Source organism: Pseudochaenichthys georgianus, chromosome 1 (assembly GCF_902827115.2).
Source record: "Pseudochaenichthys georgianus chromosome 1, fPseGeo1.2, whole genome shotgun sequence".
NCBI classification, from domain to species: Eukaryota; Metazoa; Chordata; class Actinopteri; order Perciformes; family Channichthyidae; genus Pseudochaenichthys; species Pseudochaenichthys georgianus.
In genome coordinates this window covers 17,409,971-17,426,324 of record NC_047503.1, presented here as the reverse complement: position 1 = coordinate 17,426,324, position 16,354 = coordinate 17,409,971, and the positions used below count along the sequence as shown (strand labels likewise).

General features: G+C 40.1%; 1 protein-coding gene across 1 annotated transcript; it reads right to left on the bottom strand.

Annotated features, from left to right (window-relative positions):
* Nucleotides 1-323: 323 nt before the first annotated feature.
* slc26a11 (solute carrier family 26 member 11) lies at nucleotides 324-16,297 on the bottom strand. Its single transcript, XM_034100896.2, has 14 exons — nucleotides 16,155-16,297; nucleotides 14,650-14,881; nucleotides 13,487-13,679; nucleotides 12,964-13,049; nucleotides 11,893-12,112; nucleotides 10,931-11,109; nucleotides 10,741-10,813; nucleotides 10,134-10,245; nucleotides 9,980-10,035; nucleotides 9,083-9,223; nucleotides 8,860-8,987; nucleotides 8,314-8,413; nucleotides 8,046-8,179; nucleotides 324-5,692 (listed from the first exon to the last, which is right to left on the bottom strand). Exons 2-14 carry the CDS (start codon nucleotides 14,848-14,850, stop codon nucleotides 5,585-5,587), a joined length of 1,731 nt encoding a protein of 576 aa, XP_033956787.1. The 5' UTR covers nucleotides 14,851-14,881; nucleotides 16,155-16,297; the 3' UTR covers nucleotides 324-5,584.
* Nucleotides 16,298-16,354: the final 57 nt, after the last annotated feature.

Below are 16,354 nucleotides of genomic sequence, written 5' to 3'. Positions count from 1 at the left end.
GATAATAAGCTATCAGCAACAGAACAGGCACACGGGATACCCGGAGATGACAACTACAACCGGAAGTTACAACATGCTTACCGCAATAGTGGTCCGTTTGCTCGGATGATTGATTGATTGATTTACCATCTGAACACATAACAATTTTACACCATTTTGGTGAGGAATGCAAAGAAATTGACTAAATAAAGTCATGGGATCATCTAAGTGTTAACAGATCTTCCTGACATTGCAAAACAAACACAAATATAATAAAAAATATCCACCTCATGACACAATAGATAAAAATAGTATACATATCACGAGATAAATAAAAGAAAGAATTTTGATTTTGATATACTTTATTAATCCCTGTGGGGCAGACCCGGCGCCACGAGGGGGCAAAAGGGGGCATTGCCCCCTTAGTTGTATTCTTTGCCCCCTCACTTTGATCATCATTCATCCATTTCATTTCATTTCAAACCTTTATTTATACAGATAAATCCCATTGAGATCATTGATCTCTTTTTCAAGGGAGACCTGCTCAAGTAGTTCCACATGAAACATAAAAACATAAATAGAACAACAAAAGGACATCATACAGCATCATTTACATAATTATCCACATAAACAGGTACCAATAGCTTCCGATTGAGTAGCATCCAACCGAGCTTTAAAAACATTTAGTGGCACCAGATTGTTCAGTTTCCATTTAATTTGCAGACTATTTCAAGACAGAGGAGCTGCGCATCTAAAAGCTGTCTTCCCTAAGACAGTCCTAGCAGTTGGCACATTTAATAAAACCACAGCATTCGATCTCAGGCAGTAGCCACTTACAATTTTCCGTGAGATCAGGGAGCAGATATAAGATGGAAGTTTCCCTAACATGGCTTTGTATATAAAAATGTACCAGTGACTGAGCCTCCGTACAGTTAGTGAAAGCAAACCAGCCCTTGCATACAGGGTACAGTGATGGGTTAATGCTTTACAGTTTGTCACAAATCTTAGTGCACTGTGATACGCAGCATCTAACTTGACCAGGCAATTGGCAGGTGCATTCATATACATCAAATCACCATAGTCCAGCACAAGTAAAAAGGTCACAGTGACTAGCCTTTTCCTGGCCTCAAGCGAGAAACAGGACTTGTTCCTGTAGAAGAAACCTAGCCTAACCCTCAGCTTTTTAAGCAGGTTATTGACATGAAGTTTAAAAGTGAGACAATCATCAAGCCAAGGTATTTGTAACAGGTAACCACAAGTTTTATTCCTTGCGTAGTTACAATATCTAAAACAGGCTCAGGTGTCTTTTTAGCTTTAGAAAAGAGCATTACCTTGGTTTTCTCAACATTTAAAAGAAGCTTTAGTTCAGAGAGCTAAGTCTGAATAATGTTAAACACAGCCTGTAATTTAACACCAGCCTCCTTAATGGAGGGACCTGCACAGTACATCACGGTATCGTCCGCATAAAAATGTAAAGTAGCTTCATCCACATTTTCACCTAAACTGTTGATGTAGATGGAGAATAAAAGTGGACCTAACACAGAACCTTGAGGAACACCATTTGCAATGTTTAACCACTCAGAAGACAGCCCATCAAAGTGAACACATTGGGACATTTCAGAGAGGTAGTTTACAAACCACCCCACTGCATGGCTGGACATGCCTATACTGGCTAGCCTCTGCTTTAAAATGTGATGATCGACGGTGTCAAACGCTTTTGAAAGGTCAATAAATAGAGCTGCACAACTCTGCTTATTATCTAAAATACTCGCCACATCATTCACCACTTTCATTGTGGCAGTGATAGTGCTGTGTTGCTTTCTGAAGCCTGACTACGAAATACGATAAATGTCACAATTATTAAAGAACTTTAAATAAATATTTTGCCCAATATACGTTACTATGTTTGGATCAGATATGTGGGCAGGCAGTCAAGCAACGTGTAAAAAAGCCTCAACCCCAAGTGAGCTTGTAGTTAGCGTGTGTGCTTAGCTGTAAACATAGTCCACAGACCAAAACGTCTCCGTTTTCCGGGCAAAGTCTTCGGTGGCCGGTACCCGGTTGAAACTCCGGAAAATGCTCCCGTTTTTGAATGTGCATTAAAAAAACATAAAGCAAGGTGAAATAAAATGTTACATTATGTCAGTAAAAACCTTTATATATACAGTCTATGGTAAAAACAAGTCTATGGTAAAAACAGAGTAACAGAGTTGTGCCTGTTTGTAGCGTTAGCGTATTTCTTCTTCTACTACTTTTTCTTTTACCTCTACTTCTTCTTCTTCTACTTGTAATTCAATGTAGGCTACCTGCCCGCGAAATATATTATAAATATTGACATAGTACAACAACAAAGCTTTAAACGAGGTAAGTTACGAATTTATGTTCTCAATCGTCAAGTGTGGGATTGAATATTACATTAGTTTAGATTCAATTTTTACTATAATAATAATAATAATAATAATAATAATAATAATATGTTGTATGATATAAACCGTATTGGTACAATGAGTGACATATAGTGACGGATTGTGGAACATTGATTCGATTTTTCGGTACCACTTTACAATAAGACTACCCTTATAAAGAATTCATAAATAATTAGGTTATTAATTAAGTTGTAAACACTTTATTAATCATTAAGAACCATTTATAAATCAGTTCTAACATAGTTTTCATACGTCAACACAGGCTCACTATTTGGCAAGATGACAGCCTTATATTGGCTAGCTTACTTCGTCTTCTTCATCAGCCAGCATCCTTGGTATCTGTTGTTCAGTGAGTTTATTCCCCCCCCCTTCAATCAATCAAGCAATCAATCAATGTGTATTTATATAGCCCAATATCACACATGTTACATTTGTCTCAGTGGACTTCACAGTTTGTACAGAATATCAGTATGACAATACGACACCCTCTGTCCTTAGACCCCTTCCATCTTGATGTTTCTTGACATCTCTTTATGGCCATTTATTTATGAGTTACTAACATTTATAACTGCCAAAAGGGAGCCTTATTGTAAAGTGTAAAACACATTCCCATTATTAATGAGTTACTAACATTTCTAATAAGGCTTAGCAGTACAGATAAATGTGGGCTCACTATTTGGCAAGCAACCGGTCACAGTTGCCCTGTTTATCTCAAATCTTATAAAAGCTTATTAATGATTTATAAAGTTTTCACAACTTAATTAATAAATGAATTACAAACTATTCGTAAACCCTTTATAAGGGTAGTCTTATTGTAAAGTGGTACCGATTTTTCTCATGGCAGTTAGACTCTAGAGACAAACCATGGGGCTTTGCTTTTAATCTGTGTCTGTCCATTTGGTGTAGTATTTTATCCAATATTACATTTGGTTTATATATTAGTCACTTTATTATGAAATGCCAGGTTGTAGGCTTTGGTTTGAACATTCAATTCTGATAATAAAAAATGAACCATTTAATGATGATTAATGATTCATTTTTCTTTAATCCTGACATGACTAGAGTAGATAGTAATTAAGTAAGTCAATCTGTATAGGAAGACGAGTTAAGGGATAGGGGAGAAAAGGTTATGGTATAATTACAGAGCCTGTCAATTTATGAATTGAGGAAATCAAAGTTAGTCTGTTAACCAAAGTGCAGCCATCTAATAATGTACTATCTGTTATTAAAGATCAGAGGAAAAGAACAGAATGAGAGGGGTCAATCCGGAATAAAGAAGCAAAGAGATTGTAGAGCAGTGAGAAGGAAAGGAAGAAAGAGAAGACACGTTTAGGTCAGGATGGATATCCGAAAGTGGTTGTCCAACAAGAAGGCTGGTAGTTCTGGCAGCAGCAAAGATATTGTGGAGGCCGATCTTCCAGAGAGGGATTTATTTCAGAGCGAGTTAACTCCACCTGCCAGAGAAGATGTCCCGGCGGCGGCCAGAGCATCTTGTTCCACAATAAGCAGTAGAATGGGTCAACAGCCACCTCCAGCTCCACCTTTTAATGCCACTGCGCCTGACGATCTTGGGACAGAGAGGGGCCAGCCCAGGTTATCCTGCAGTCCTACCCTGTCCGAATAATTAATGTCCAAAAACACACCATTACCAAGAATTGGTTTAATGGAAGAAAGTGGCTGGAATATTCAGTTGTGGCTGATGCTGCATTTTGCTTTCCATGTAGAAAGTTTAACATAGGGTGTAGTGGTAATGCTGACAAAGCCTTCACACAAACCGGCTTCTGTAATTGTAAATGTGCAACTGATAACTGATGTGTGTGTGTATGTCCCTTTAACGTTCAGCACTGATTGAGGGCACTTGGCTGTGGGTACGGTCATGAGGAGTGAAAGGCCCGAGCCAGAGACTTGCTTGCTCTCTCTGTTGGAGGATTTGTTTTGGAGAGCAGCTACCTGACTTATGATTTTGTTTCCCTTCACCTTAGTTTGGCATTCAACACTTTGCACGACCACACCATGTTCACACACCCACACATACACTACTGATCTTACTGATTAACACATCCCATTGTGGTAGCTCTGTTTAGTTTAATGGTAATAATAAATATATTTCCTTACATCGCGTCCGTTTCACGTTTTTGTTATGGCCAAGAGCCGTGACAGTTGTGAAAAAAAGTCGCCCCCTCTGATTTTTTTAACAAAGTCAGTCATTTCATCCTGGAGCCTGGCCTGCTGTGGGGAAATTGTTTCTCTGCATTTGACCCATCCTAGTGTTAGGAGCAGTGTGTTGCCATTTTGAACGGCGCCCGGGGAGCAGTGTGGGGAACGGTGCCTTGCTCAGGGACACCTCGGTAGCATTTGGTCTTGCCGGGACTTGAACTGGTGACCTTCCAGTTGCCAAGCCTAGTCCCTATGGACTTCGCCAAAATCAGTATATCACCTCCACGTTGATAACAGTTTGGGGAAATTATACTGGGACCAATCAGCTGACTTCACTACACAAACTCACATGCACACATCTGTAAATGTAAATGTAAAATTCCTTGTATAGATTTGATAATTTAGGTTGAAATGTAATTCAATCAGTGTCATTGTGATGAGTCAATTAAAACCATTTTGAAACTGACTTGGCAATATTGAATTCCCGAAATAATAATAACAGAAACCAATCAACTTACATTTAGAAAGATGATAAATAAAATACACATGATGACAGATAGATTAAGTGTTAGCTTCGCTCTCTGCTGTTCATTATTCACACACCAATCTTCCCTATTCTTAGTGTAAATTCCGATTTTGGTCTCTGGAAGCCCCCCTGCCACCTTTTAATCCTAAAACATAACGGCGGGAGATCGCCGTTAGTAAATATATACTTAAGTAATAATACTTCTCTCATTACCCCCCTTACTCTAAAATGGTCCCTCATATAAAATACTATAAAAACACAATTAGACTTTTGGTCCAATGTTGATGTGCAATTTTGTAGTGCTGTAATCTCCAAATCCCATATTGATTTCCAAAGTCAGGCTGTACAACCAGCAGCCAGGTTATCAATTGTTGGAGGTAGGTCATCACCTTTCAAACTTCATAAAAACCTGTTAATCCCACATCAGAAACGTCACTGATCAGTGTCGCTACGTTTCTTCCGTCCTCCCCAGTCTCTGATTAGAATTTTTTTTTTGTCATTCATCGAGGAGGCTCTCTGTCTCCATCTGTATCGCCGCCTCCACACTGTCTGTGTGCCTGAAGTCCTGCAGGTCAGCTGCAAGGAGAACCTCCAGGACCGAGGGCTAAAGAGCAGAGGAAGACAGAGACATAGATATATAAAAAAATATATATTTTGTATTTTTATGCTGTTTTGAAAACGTACTTTTGTCGTAAAACAATAAGGCATTTAGTTCCAAAACCCTAATATACATTCTTGTTGAAAGAAGACCTTAAAGGGGCCCTATTATGCTCTTTGGGGGGTTCCCTTTCCAGTAGTGTGTTATATAGGTTTTTGTGCATGTAAATGGTCTCTCATGCACACCTCCCCCTCCCTTCTTCTTTAAATTGAATTCTTAAAGGTGGGGTAGGTAATTTTGGAGAAACCAGCTCGAGTGCGCTAGAATTTGAAAATACACAGCCGAAAAAAATATGCCCCTTCCTTACAGAGCCCCTCCTCCAACACACACGAACGCGCACATGACCAATGAGGGCACGAGATACATTTGTGCACAGATGGAAGGCTGACAGGCAGGTAGGCCATCCAGTTATTTTAGCCGGGCCGGCTCAGATGATTGGTCGTGCTTTTTACAGTACTACGGCTTCCACAGATGACATTTTTTTTATGGATTTTTTTTCAAAGCACTTAAGATATTAGGCTTGTTTGAGACGCGTTGCAGCTCGCCTCGAAAGACGAGGTCTCAAAAAGCTCGCCTGAAGTCGGACAGCTCCGAGCAGTAAAGAGAAAAGTAATGTTCACAATCTACAGAATAAAATATAGAATGAATTGAATGATGAATAAACAGTGAGCGGTATGAATACACTAGACTAGATATACACAGCAGCCTGTGAGCAGTATGAACAGTGTGTATGAATATGCTAAGAAGATATATAAAGTATGAAAACGGTAAGCAGTGCAAGTATAGTATAACATATATAGATATTAATTTCATGATGATAAACATTGTGGAACAATTATGAACATTTTTAATGGAGGGGGCGACATAAAACTGACACAAAACAACAACACATTTTTGCCGAGCCAATTGGAGAGTTTCATCACCAGCACGAGGTAAAAACCACCAATGAGCGCTCAGCTCGAGATACCAGTGAGTTGTTTCCCATCAAGCATTTCGCTTCCGCAGCTCGTGGAGAGGAACTGCGCCGCCTCGCCGCGCCTCACTCTCAAGGCTGCGGGCGTCTTTGTCCCGCGAGATTTCAACGTCTCATGTAGGCGAGCCTCCAGAGCAAGTCGAACAAAATGACTAACCATCATGCAACGCACTAGCAAGACGTTGATCGAAATTGCGCAGGTCTGCGCAGGTCTCGCTTGTCTCAAACAAGCCTATTCATTGCTATCGGGATGTTAAGAGCATTCCATGGAATATAACAAAAAGTGTATCTCGAGCCGGTTTCTCAAACTTACCTACCCCACCTTTAAGGAAAATGTTTTTCTTGCTTTCCTCCAAGGTGAACGGAAAATAAAAATGAAATAGAAAAGTCTTGAGGAATTTAAGTCAATAGCCGCTTTCACACAAAGTACTTTGCCGTAGGCTACTTAGTGCCAAGCTATCATACTGAATACATATTTACTGTGAATGTGTGCAAAAATGTATGGCATATAGCTGTCTAACAGAAGTTAAATCAATTTCTCACTTATTCTGACAATGTACTTAACCCCAAATAAAAGAACCCAATGAAAAGAGTTGTTAAATAATAGTGAAGTCACGTTGTAATAACAATAACTCATCCCTCTCGAGTTTTCCTTTTGAGCTTTGCCAAAAGCCACTGTGTCAATGTTGTCCTACTTGGGTTGCCGTCCAGAGTTGTCCAATATGGCGGACTATCTCGCACATGCGCACTGCAGATCGGGCAGAGCTGCAGATCGGGTAGTGACAGGCTGACAGCCATGGCAGCAAATACAATGGCGGCTTAAAAAACTTTTCAGAGCTTTACGGGGCGTGGTTTGCAATTCGCCCAGCCAATAGAAATGTGTACTTTTTTGGTACCACCTCTCTAGCAGGCACTAAAGATGGGGGTAAAAGTTCCCGGCACTTGTACTCTTTTTGGTGTGAACGCGACATAAGGGGTACTAACGGAACTAAACAGGAAAAGTACGGGGAAAAGTACTCCGGTGTGAACGCGCCTAATGGGGATCGTGTCTGACAACTGCTGAGCTACTACAACTGCAGAGCTACTACAACAGTAAACATTACTATAAAAACAAATTTTAGCATCAACAATATCGGCTGTTGTTCAACACAACCCCATTTATCTTTAAAAAAGTGTGTTTACCATATACGCATGCATGTAAGAGAAACACCATATTACCAGAATTCATATTTACACAATGTATTTCATATAAATCTGTAATTTTGGTGGTAAAGTTCTCCTATAACAGACACTTATCTGTGAAGCAGTGAGAGCTGAAGGTCGTACCTGCAATCTGGAAAAGACCAGCTGAACTTCTCGTAGTTTGAACTGCCGCAGCAGGTCCCTGAGCTCGCTGACCACTGTGTAGTCTATAACGCTGACATGATGGCAATCCAGGACCATTGACCGCGGGGGAGACGCTGGGGGGGAGACGATAGGGGGAAAATAACAGGAGAGTAAAGGAAAGGAAAAACTTAAATAAAAGAGATGGTCAATCAAAGAACTTCACAAATGTTTTTGTCATCTAATCAAAGACAGACGAAACAACCCTTACCCTGCAGAGCCTGAGTGTGTATGAGGTGGCTGAGATACTCTGTGGCAGGAAAGCTGAGCCCACTGCCCAACTCCATCACCAGCATGCCGGGATCAGACACCTCCACAATACGGGAGACAAAATGTATCGGTTACTTTTGAGATACCAGGATTTTGTTGTGTTATTTGGTGAGAAAAAATGCAATCTTGCTCAAGGCACCTAAATCTGATCTTTGATCTTGAGCATAGACAATAAAGATTCACTGTTTAATGGCATTTGCAAATATCTCCATGTCACCATCAACTAAAGATTGGGGATATCAAGAAAACATCATCAAAATATAATGTATGTTCTGATACAATATATATCATTATATGAGTTTTATTCAGAAACTGTGGTATGGTTTTGGCCGTTACGAAAAAAAACAGAAAACAAGTTTTGGTGATAGCAACTCCTCTTACTCAAGCGGAGGACTATAGTACCTTTACAGGAAACCAGGCCACTGTTGCTTGAAGGACTTTAAGTAGCACAATCATTCACACACACTCAATTGACACAACATTGTACCTTTATCTGTGGTCTGGCCGTGTGGTACAGCAGCAGGACTCCTGATACAGCTACACCTCCCACGATGCCGTACTGCACCTCCCAGAAACTCATCAGGAACGTCACAACGAAAGGCACCAGGTCCAGCTCTGAGGGAGACACACGAGCATGAGAACACAACTCATGATTCAAAGACAAACATGTCTGAGACATACTTAAGTAATAAAACAGAGAAGACACCTACTGCGTATCCTCCACATCTTAGCCACGACTTGATAATCCACCATGGGAGCGACCGCACAGATGATAACAGCAGCGAGAGCAGCTTTGGGGATGTAGTAGAAGGCGGGCATGAGGAACGCCAGGGAGAGCAACACTATCACACCTGAAGTCACACACAGAAGGAGAAGGAGAAATCTTTATTTCCATACTGATCGAACTTCACAGACTGAGCAGAAATGAAACCTTAACAAATACGCCAAAATACAAAAAAGAGAGACATAATGGAAAGTCACATGAATACATGAAACATAGCTAAAATATACAAATGTGATGTCTCAACAGCATACTCTGTAATATCATTTCGTTATTAACTTTTAAATGAATTGTTTATTAACAAACGTTGATCACAAAGTCAGGGTGATGTGTCTTTCGTGATTTAACTTTATATGGACTGTTATTATTACGTTTGTTTGAGTTGGAGTATGTTGGATGCTAAATTATTTATTATCTCTTACCTATTTTAGACAAATATTTAGTTTGAATGGTTTATCTGTTAATGTTAGTTGCTTTATTAGCTTATAAATGTTTCTTAATAATACACAAAGTCCCTCACATTCTAGATGTGTTGGTAAGATATCTTTTTTATTAAGCTTTTTAGTGTCTGGGGCTATGTAAAGCTTCAAATAGCTTATTTCACATATCTTCATTCTGTCTTATGATTGTGTTTGTATTTTTAATTGTGGATTAAAGAAAATGTTGAATAGCATTGACCTCCATGTCGACCCTTAGACATCACTATAGAGAAAAGAGAGGGTAAGGGGATAAAAGGAAACAAGGGAAGTGTGGATAATAGATGATAACACAGACCACCACTAGAGGGCGGAAGAGATACAGAGAAGATTAAAGGTATCAGACTCACTGGTGACGATCCCTCCAGCTGGAGTGCAAATACCAGTCTGAGAGTTCACTGCTGTTCTGGATGTGAGTAGAAAACATAAAGCTGTTCATATTAGACACCTGAGCTCTCGTACACACAACCCAGACACACACACTGACAAACTAGACACACACACCTCCCGAAGCTTCCCGTGACGGGGTACGCGGACACAAAGGAGCCCATGATGTTCGTCACACCAATAGCCAGCAGCTCCTGGTTGGTATCAATTCTGTAGTCGTTCAGACTGGCTGAGGAGAAACAGGAAGTTCAAATCTGTCAACGATCTGAAGAGACACTCATTCTTTGAGAAGTGTCAAGCTGCAGAGCTTCAGGTAAAAATCATCATGATCCTGATGACAATGCTACACTTGATGATGATGATGTTTACCAAGTTGGTTGGTAATTAGAACATAGCACAGCTAGGTTCAATAGGATGTTATTAGTTCTGCAAATATCTTGGTTTTGGTTATTTCAATTATTTCTGAAGCGGGCCATAACAACACATTTCATGGCAATCCATCCAAAACTTTGAAATCAAACCACAAATATTAACTTAATTGAGGTGCCGGAAGAAGTGAACAAGTCATTAGGATCATCCTCTGAGGATTATACATTTCTTAACCAAATCTAATTGGAATCCAATCCAATTGTTGATATATTTGTATCTGGATCAAAATGATGGACTGACCAACTGACGGCAACATTGCCATCGTTACGCAGCTAGCATGGCTTACAAAACGTACCAAATGCTTTAGCAATAGCAATGCTCTCCAACAGACCCATGAAGGGGATCACTGCCAGCCCCCCACCAAAGTCCTGCACACAACACACACAGAGGACTGGCTAGTCAGCTGATCTTCTTGTGAAGTTCAATCGTTTAGTAAAATCATTCCCTGCCCTCACCCTGAATCGGGCCTCCTCTCTGCTCCTTACCTCTACAATCTCTCCAAAGGTGACGACGGTGCCGTTGGCTGTGGTGTCTGAGGTGGGCGGGGGCTTGAACGGTGGGAGACCCTTAGAAGTTTCCCCTGTGACCGTAAACACGGGATGGCCGAAAGCGTTCCAGGAAAAGGCTACACAGGATGCTGCTACCACCACCAAAACGTTACGCACTGACCAGGACAGAGAACACACGAATAAATAGAGTAAAAGTTTAGAAAAGTATACATAAAGCAGGCACAATGTAGAATCAATCAATCAATCAATCAATCAATCAATCAATCAATCAATCAATCAATCAATCAATCAATCAATCACAAAGATAAAGATATGTGCACCCTGCAAAGCTGTTATAACTTTATATAATACAATTATAACACATTTAGATTAGACCAGCAGCAATTACTTTATTTATTAAAGTGATGTCAGAAAAGGCTATTTTTAGCCTCTCAAATATGAATCTTTTATTTTTAAATCAAAACACAGTTAATTCATTTGGGTTTTGGCTGACAAAGCATGCCATTTAAAGACATTAAAGACATTAAAGACTTTAAATGTTTTTGCTATCTTGAAAAGGATGGACACACTCACACACAGACACACAAAGTCACAACCACACAGTACTGACTGGATGGACACACTCACACACAGACACACAAAGTCACAACCACACAGTACTGACTGGATGGACACACTCACACACAGACACACAAAGTCACAACCACACAGTACTGACTGGATGGACACACTCACACACACACAGACACACAAAGTCACAACCACACAGTACTGACTGGATGGACACACTCACACACAGACACACAAAGTCACAACCACACAGTACTGACTGGATGGACACACTCACACACAGACACACAAAGTCACAACCACACAGTACTGACTGGTTGGACACACTCACACACAGACACACAAAGTCACAACCACACAGTACTGACTGGTCGCAGCGGTCCACACTAGTCTCCGGGCGATCGTTGTGGAGCAGCTGGGAGCGTCGTCAGAGCCCAGACCCTTCTTCATGAACACCAACATGACCAGCACAGAGAGGCTCAGCAGACCTAGCACCACGTCACCTATCCTGGCTTCTGGGATCTTGTAGAAGGTGTAGTAGACCTCCAAGACAAAGTCGTGGGGAATGCCATCGAGTCCTAGAATGTTCTGGAAAACAGAAACAATGGGACTGCTATCAACCGAAAGCATTAACAATGAGAAAGCAGTTTTCTCTCCTTGGTTTTTAGAATTAGATTTATAATAACATTTGTTTACACTGAGGGTAAATCGTATCTCTTTAAAGGGGCCCCATTATGGCATAATAATGAACGCTGCTTTACCATGTTTAGTTCTGACTCTGGGGACAGAAAGCTGACCTGAGAGATCTGGATGGTTCATAATTTAGCAGGAGGTCAGAAATGTATTTTGGGCCTAAACCATTCAGTGCTTTATAAACCAGCAGCAGTATTTTGAAATCTATTCTTTGACACACAGGAAGCCAGTGTAAAGACTTCAGAACAGGAGTGATGTGATCCACTTTCTTAGTGTTAGTGAGGACTCGAGCAGCGGCGTTCTGAATTAGCTGCAGCTTTCTAATAGATTTTAGTGAGACCTGTGAAGACACCATTGCAGTAGTCGAGTCTACTGAAGATAAAAGCATGGACACGTTTTTTACAAATCCTGCTGTGACATTAGTCTTTTAAAGACTTTTAAACGACTAATGTTTCTTCTCTTTTTAAGGAGAAACTCCCTCTGGGAACTTTGAGATTTTAGCCTTTGCAGACCATTTACATGCGCACAAACCTATATAACACACTATAGGAAAGGGAAAACCCCACAAAGCAAAATAGGGCCTCTTTAAAGATGTAAAAGCAGCGGTTATATGTATCTTTAGCTAGACAGCGTTAAAAGGATATTGAGACAGGCCTGTTAACAAGTAGAGTAGCTGGTACATGGTTGATTTGATGATGTGTAGTTTTTCCTGTTAGTTTGTGGGTCTGGATGTATTCAACTCTCACCTTGACTTGGCCAAAGCCAATGGTTACCGCAGCAGCACAAGTGAAGCCTTTTATTACAGGGTATGAGATGAAGTCCAGCAGGAAACCTTAATAAGACAAGCATGACACTGACTTAGAACCAGAAATATATAAAATAAAGTATGATTTATCTACATATTTCCGAGGAAATGTGTGTGGTTAGGCAGAGGAAGTCATAGATGTGGTGGTAGGAAACGGCTTCGCTGCACTCACAAACATATCTCCTGTTTCCTCGCAGTCTCTGCAGTCTCATTTTTCTTTCTCTCTTCTAAACACTTTTTTTCTTATTGTATTGATCTAATATCAGATTTTGATACAGAGCTCATTCATTTCACAGACTGAAAGATCTAATGCTAAATTAGCACTGCTATCAGATGAAAACAATTTGTCTCATTGTGGATAAAAACTCCCATTTTATTTAGGTTAAAGAAGTCTCTCGAGTGTGATAAATAAACTTTTCCAAAAACTGGTTTCATAAGGTTTTCTCATGACCACTACTAATCACCTAATCTCAGTAAAGCCATTCCAGCCTGGATGAGTCCACAGAGGAGGCTGAGCAGCACGGCGCGGTGAGGCTGCCCCCCCACCACAGAGAAACACAGGAGGGACATGATGGCTGTGGGACCCAGTGTCACGTCCTTAGAGGTCCCCAGGAGGGTGTAGACGAACCCCCCCATGAAGGCAGAGTAGAGTCCGTACTGTGGGGGGAAATGCTTTTAGATCTGGTTTCTACTCTTGTTGCTTCACCAGAGTTTGACACTGTAACCCTTCTTTTCCACATTCGGCTGCTGAGGGGTAGAGTCTCTCGATGCTCACCCCGAATCTGAGTTTAAGCTGTGAACGTACAGGCAGGATATTCTGACCACAAATACTTTAACAGCCAATCATGGTTAATAATGCGATTTATGGGATGTGGAAACTTAAAAAGCAGCCCGAGAAGAAGACAGCTCTGTCTCTAGATGCTTTTTATGATAATGTTCTATGTTATTGTTTTTTAATTTGTGTTGGGTAACTGTACAGCTGCCTATCTTGGTCAGGACTCTGTTGCAAAAGACATTTTTAATCTCAGTGAGACTTTCCTGGTTGAATAACGGTTTAAAAATCCCATTGACCAAAAATGGAAACATTTAAACTTTTGAAGTGAACAGTATTTGCATAGATTCAGTAATTTTCCAATAATAGAGAATACATATTTGTAGTATAATGTACCTATAATCTAGTTGTTTCTCAATAAATTCATAAATGATTTAATCGATAAAATGTCAGAAAAAAACATGTTATTTCCAAGAATCCATGTTGACATCTTGACACATGAAATGTTTGCTTTCCAAAGGTGACAATTGATTGACTCCCATATAATGCTGGTTAATATTCTCTCATTCAACTTATTGTTTAGGCTTGATGATGATTAAATAAATAAATGATTTTAAACATTGATATTGATAAATAAAATACACCATGATTTCCACTCTTGCAGTCCAGAAGAGGGATTGCTCAAATCACCAAGAAAACAAGCAACCCATTTAAGGAAGTTTATATGGATCCAATTAAAGAAAACCAGAACAAGACCATTTGAACCACTTTATGATTAAAAACAGCCCGGCTTAAGATCTGGAGAGAGTTGAATCTAAAGGATGAATCTTCACAAACAGCACAGCTAGGATTCACCTGCACAGGAAGGCCGGCTACTTCAGCGTAGGCCAGCGCCTGAGGGACGGTGGTCAGCCCCACAGTGAGGCCGGCCAGCAGGTCCATCTGCAGCCACTTCAGCCGGTACCGGGGCGCCCAGGAGAGGAGGGGCAGCCAGGCCTTCAGAGAGCTGTAGGAGCAGCACAGGGCGGACCCTCGGCCCAGCAGAGGACGCTCCATCACTTAGGAGTCAGAAGAGGGGAGGGGGAACCTGGAGAGGAGGAGGACAACACAAAGGATGAACAGACAGCAGCAAGTGGACAGAGGAAAAGGTTTGCAAATTCGAAAGCGTGCAGAACAAAATAATGTACACAAGGTAAAGTTTCCGTCTCTGTTTTAAATGCAGTGGAGTGAACTAACCAAGTACATTTACTCAAGTACTGTACTAAAGTAACATTTTGAGTTCCTTGAGTATTTACACGTGTTGCTACTTTGTACTGCTACTCCACTACAATTCAGAGATAAATTGTGTATTTTACTCTACTACATTTATTTATTACCTTTAGTTACTTTGCAGATTTGGATAAATAATGTGAAACACAAACAACTGTAAAAAGAAAAGACTTCAGATAAACCTGGAGTAAATTCACAAGCTACCCTGCAGTATACAAAGTCATTCGAACTAGCTGCACCCAGCTCTGATAACACTTTAATGATCAATCATTATAATCAAAACACATCATATATTCTATTCTGAAATGGACAAATCTGCAGAATGACTACTTTTACTTTTGGTATTTCAACTATATGTTGATGCTTATTACTAGTGTACTTTTACTTGAGCAACATTTACCCAACACACCCAAAACCAACAAAGATGTTGCTCGGTGTTCTTCTGGATAAACACACAGAGCATCAAAGAAAGTGGATGCCATCTGTGTGCAATGGAGAAAAAAACACGAACAAATTCTTCAGTGATATAACTTGAAAAGTTACCTGAGGACATATTTATTTCTCTGACGCTTTGACTGAACAAGCTTTGAGGTTTCATAATCATATGATAGTCATATGACAGGTTGGCTCTCGACACGGTTTCTTTTTGTGTTATGACAGCAAACCTTTCCATAAGCTATATTCCTACAAATATTCCTAACCCTACTGTAAGCTTTATCTGACAGTGTGGTGTTTTATGTATTACCATCGTGTCCTATATTGCATCTGTTACCAATTATACTATAATAGATCAACCATAAGCGGTTGCATTGAAAAAGTAGAAAAACACGACTGATTTAAATTAAAAAATCTGTGTTAGTGGAAGAAAGGGAAAGTTATAAATAAAGATAAAATAGAAGAGAAGAAAATAGAGAAAAACAAACAGAGAAGAAAATAGAATAGATTAAAAAACGAAGATAGAAAACACTATACATTACAGTACAGAGTAATATAAGTAACATAATAGATCAAAGTATAATAATAGAATAGAATAGAACAGCAACAAATAAATACAATAGAAAAACAAGACAACAGGAAATAGAAACTCTTACTTAAAGTGGTGTCTTCTTCTTTATTTCCCCATGGTTTAGCTGTGATTTTCAGGACTTTCGCTGACAACGCGTTTTTGTTCCTTTTTGCTGAAACCACTTCCTAAAATGTATATCATTTTGCAGACGGAGCGCGAGCCAGTCCGGTTCCTGTTTTCTGTTTGCACGTGACCTCTGTCATGTGATCCTTAGTAGGCGGGGCT

Bases quoted from the DNA above. Each gene is read 5' to 3' on its own strand.
- slc26a11 (XM_034100896.2), bottom strand. From the start codon at position 14,850: ATGGAGCGTCCTCTGCTGGGCCGAGGGTCCGCCCTGTGCTGCTCCTAC. The intron at 13,680-14,649 runs GTGAATCCTAGC...TTCCCCCCACAG, and splicing joins TAGCCGGCCTTCCTGTGCAG to TACGGACTCTACTCTGCCTT. The intron at 10,246-10,740 runs GTACGTTTTGTA...GTTTCTCCTCAG, and splicing joins TGCTATTGCTAAAGCATTTG to CCAGTCTGAACGACTACAGA.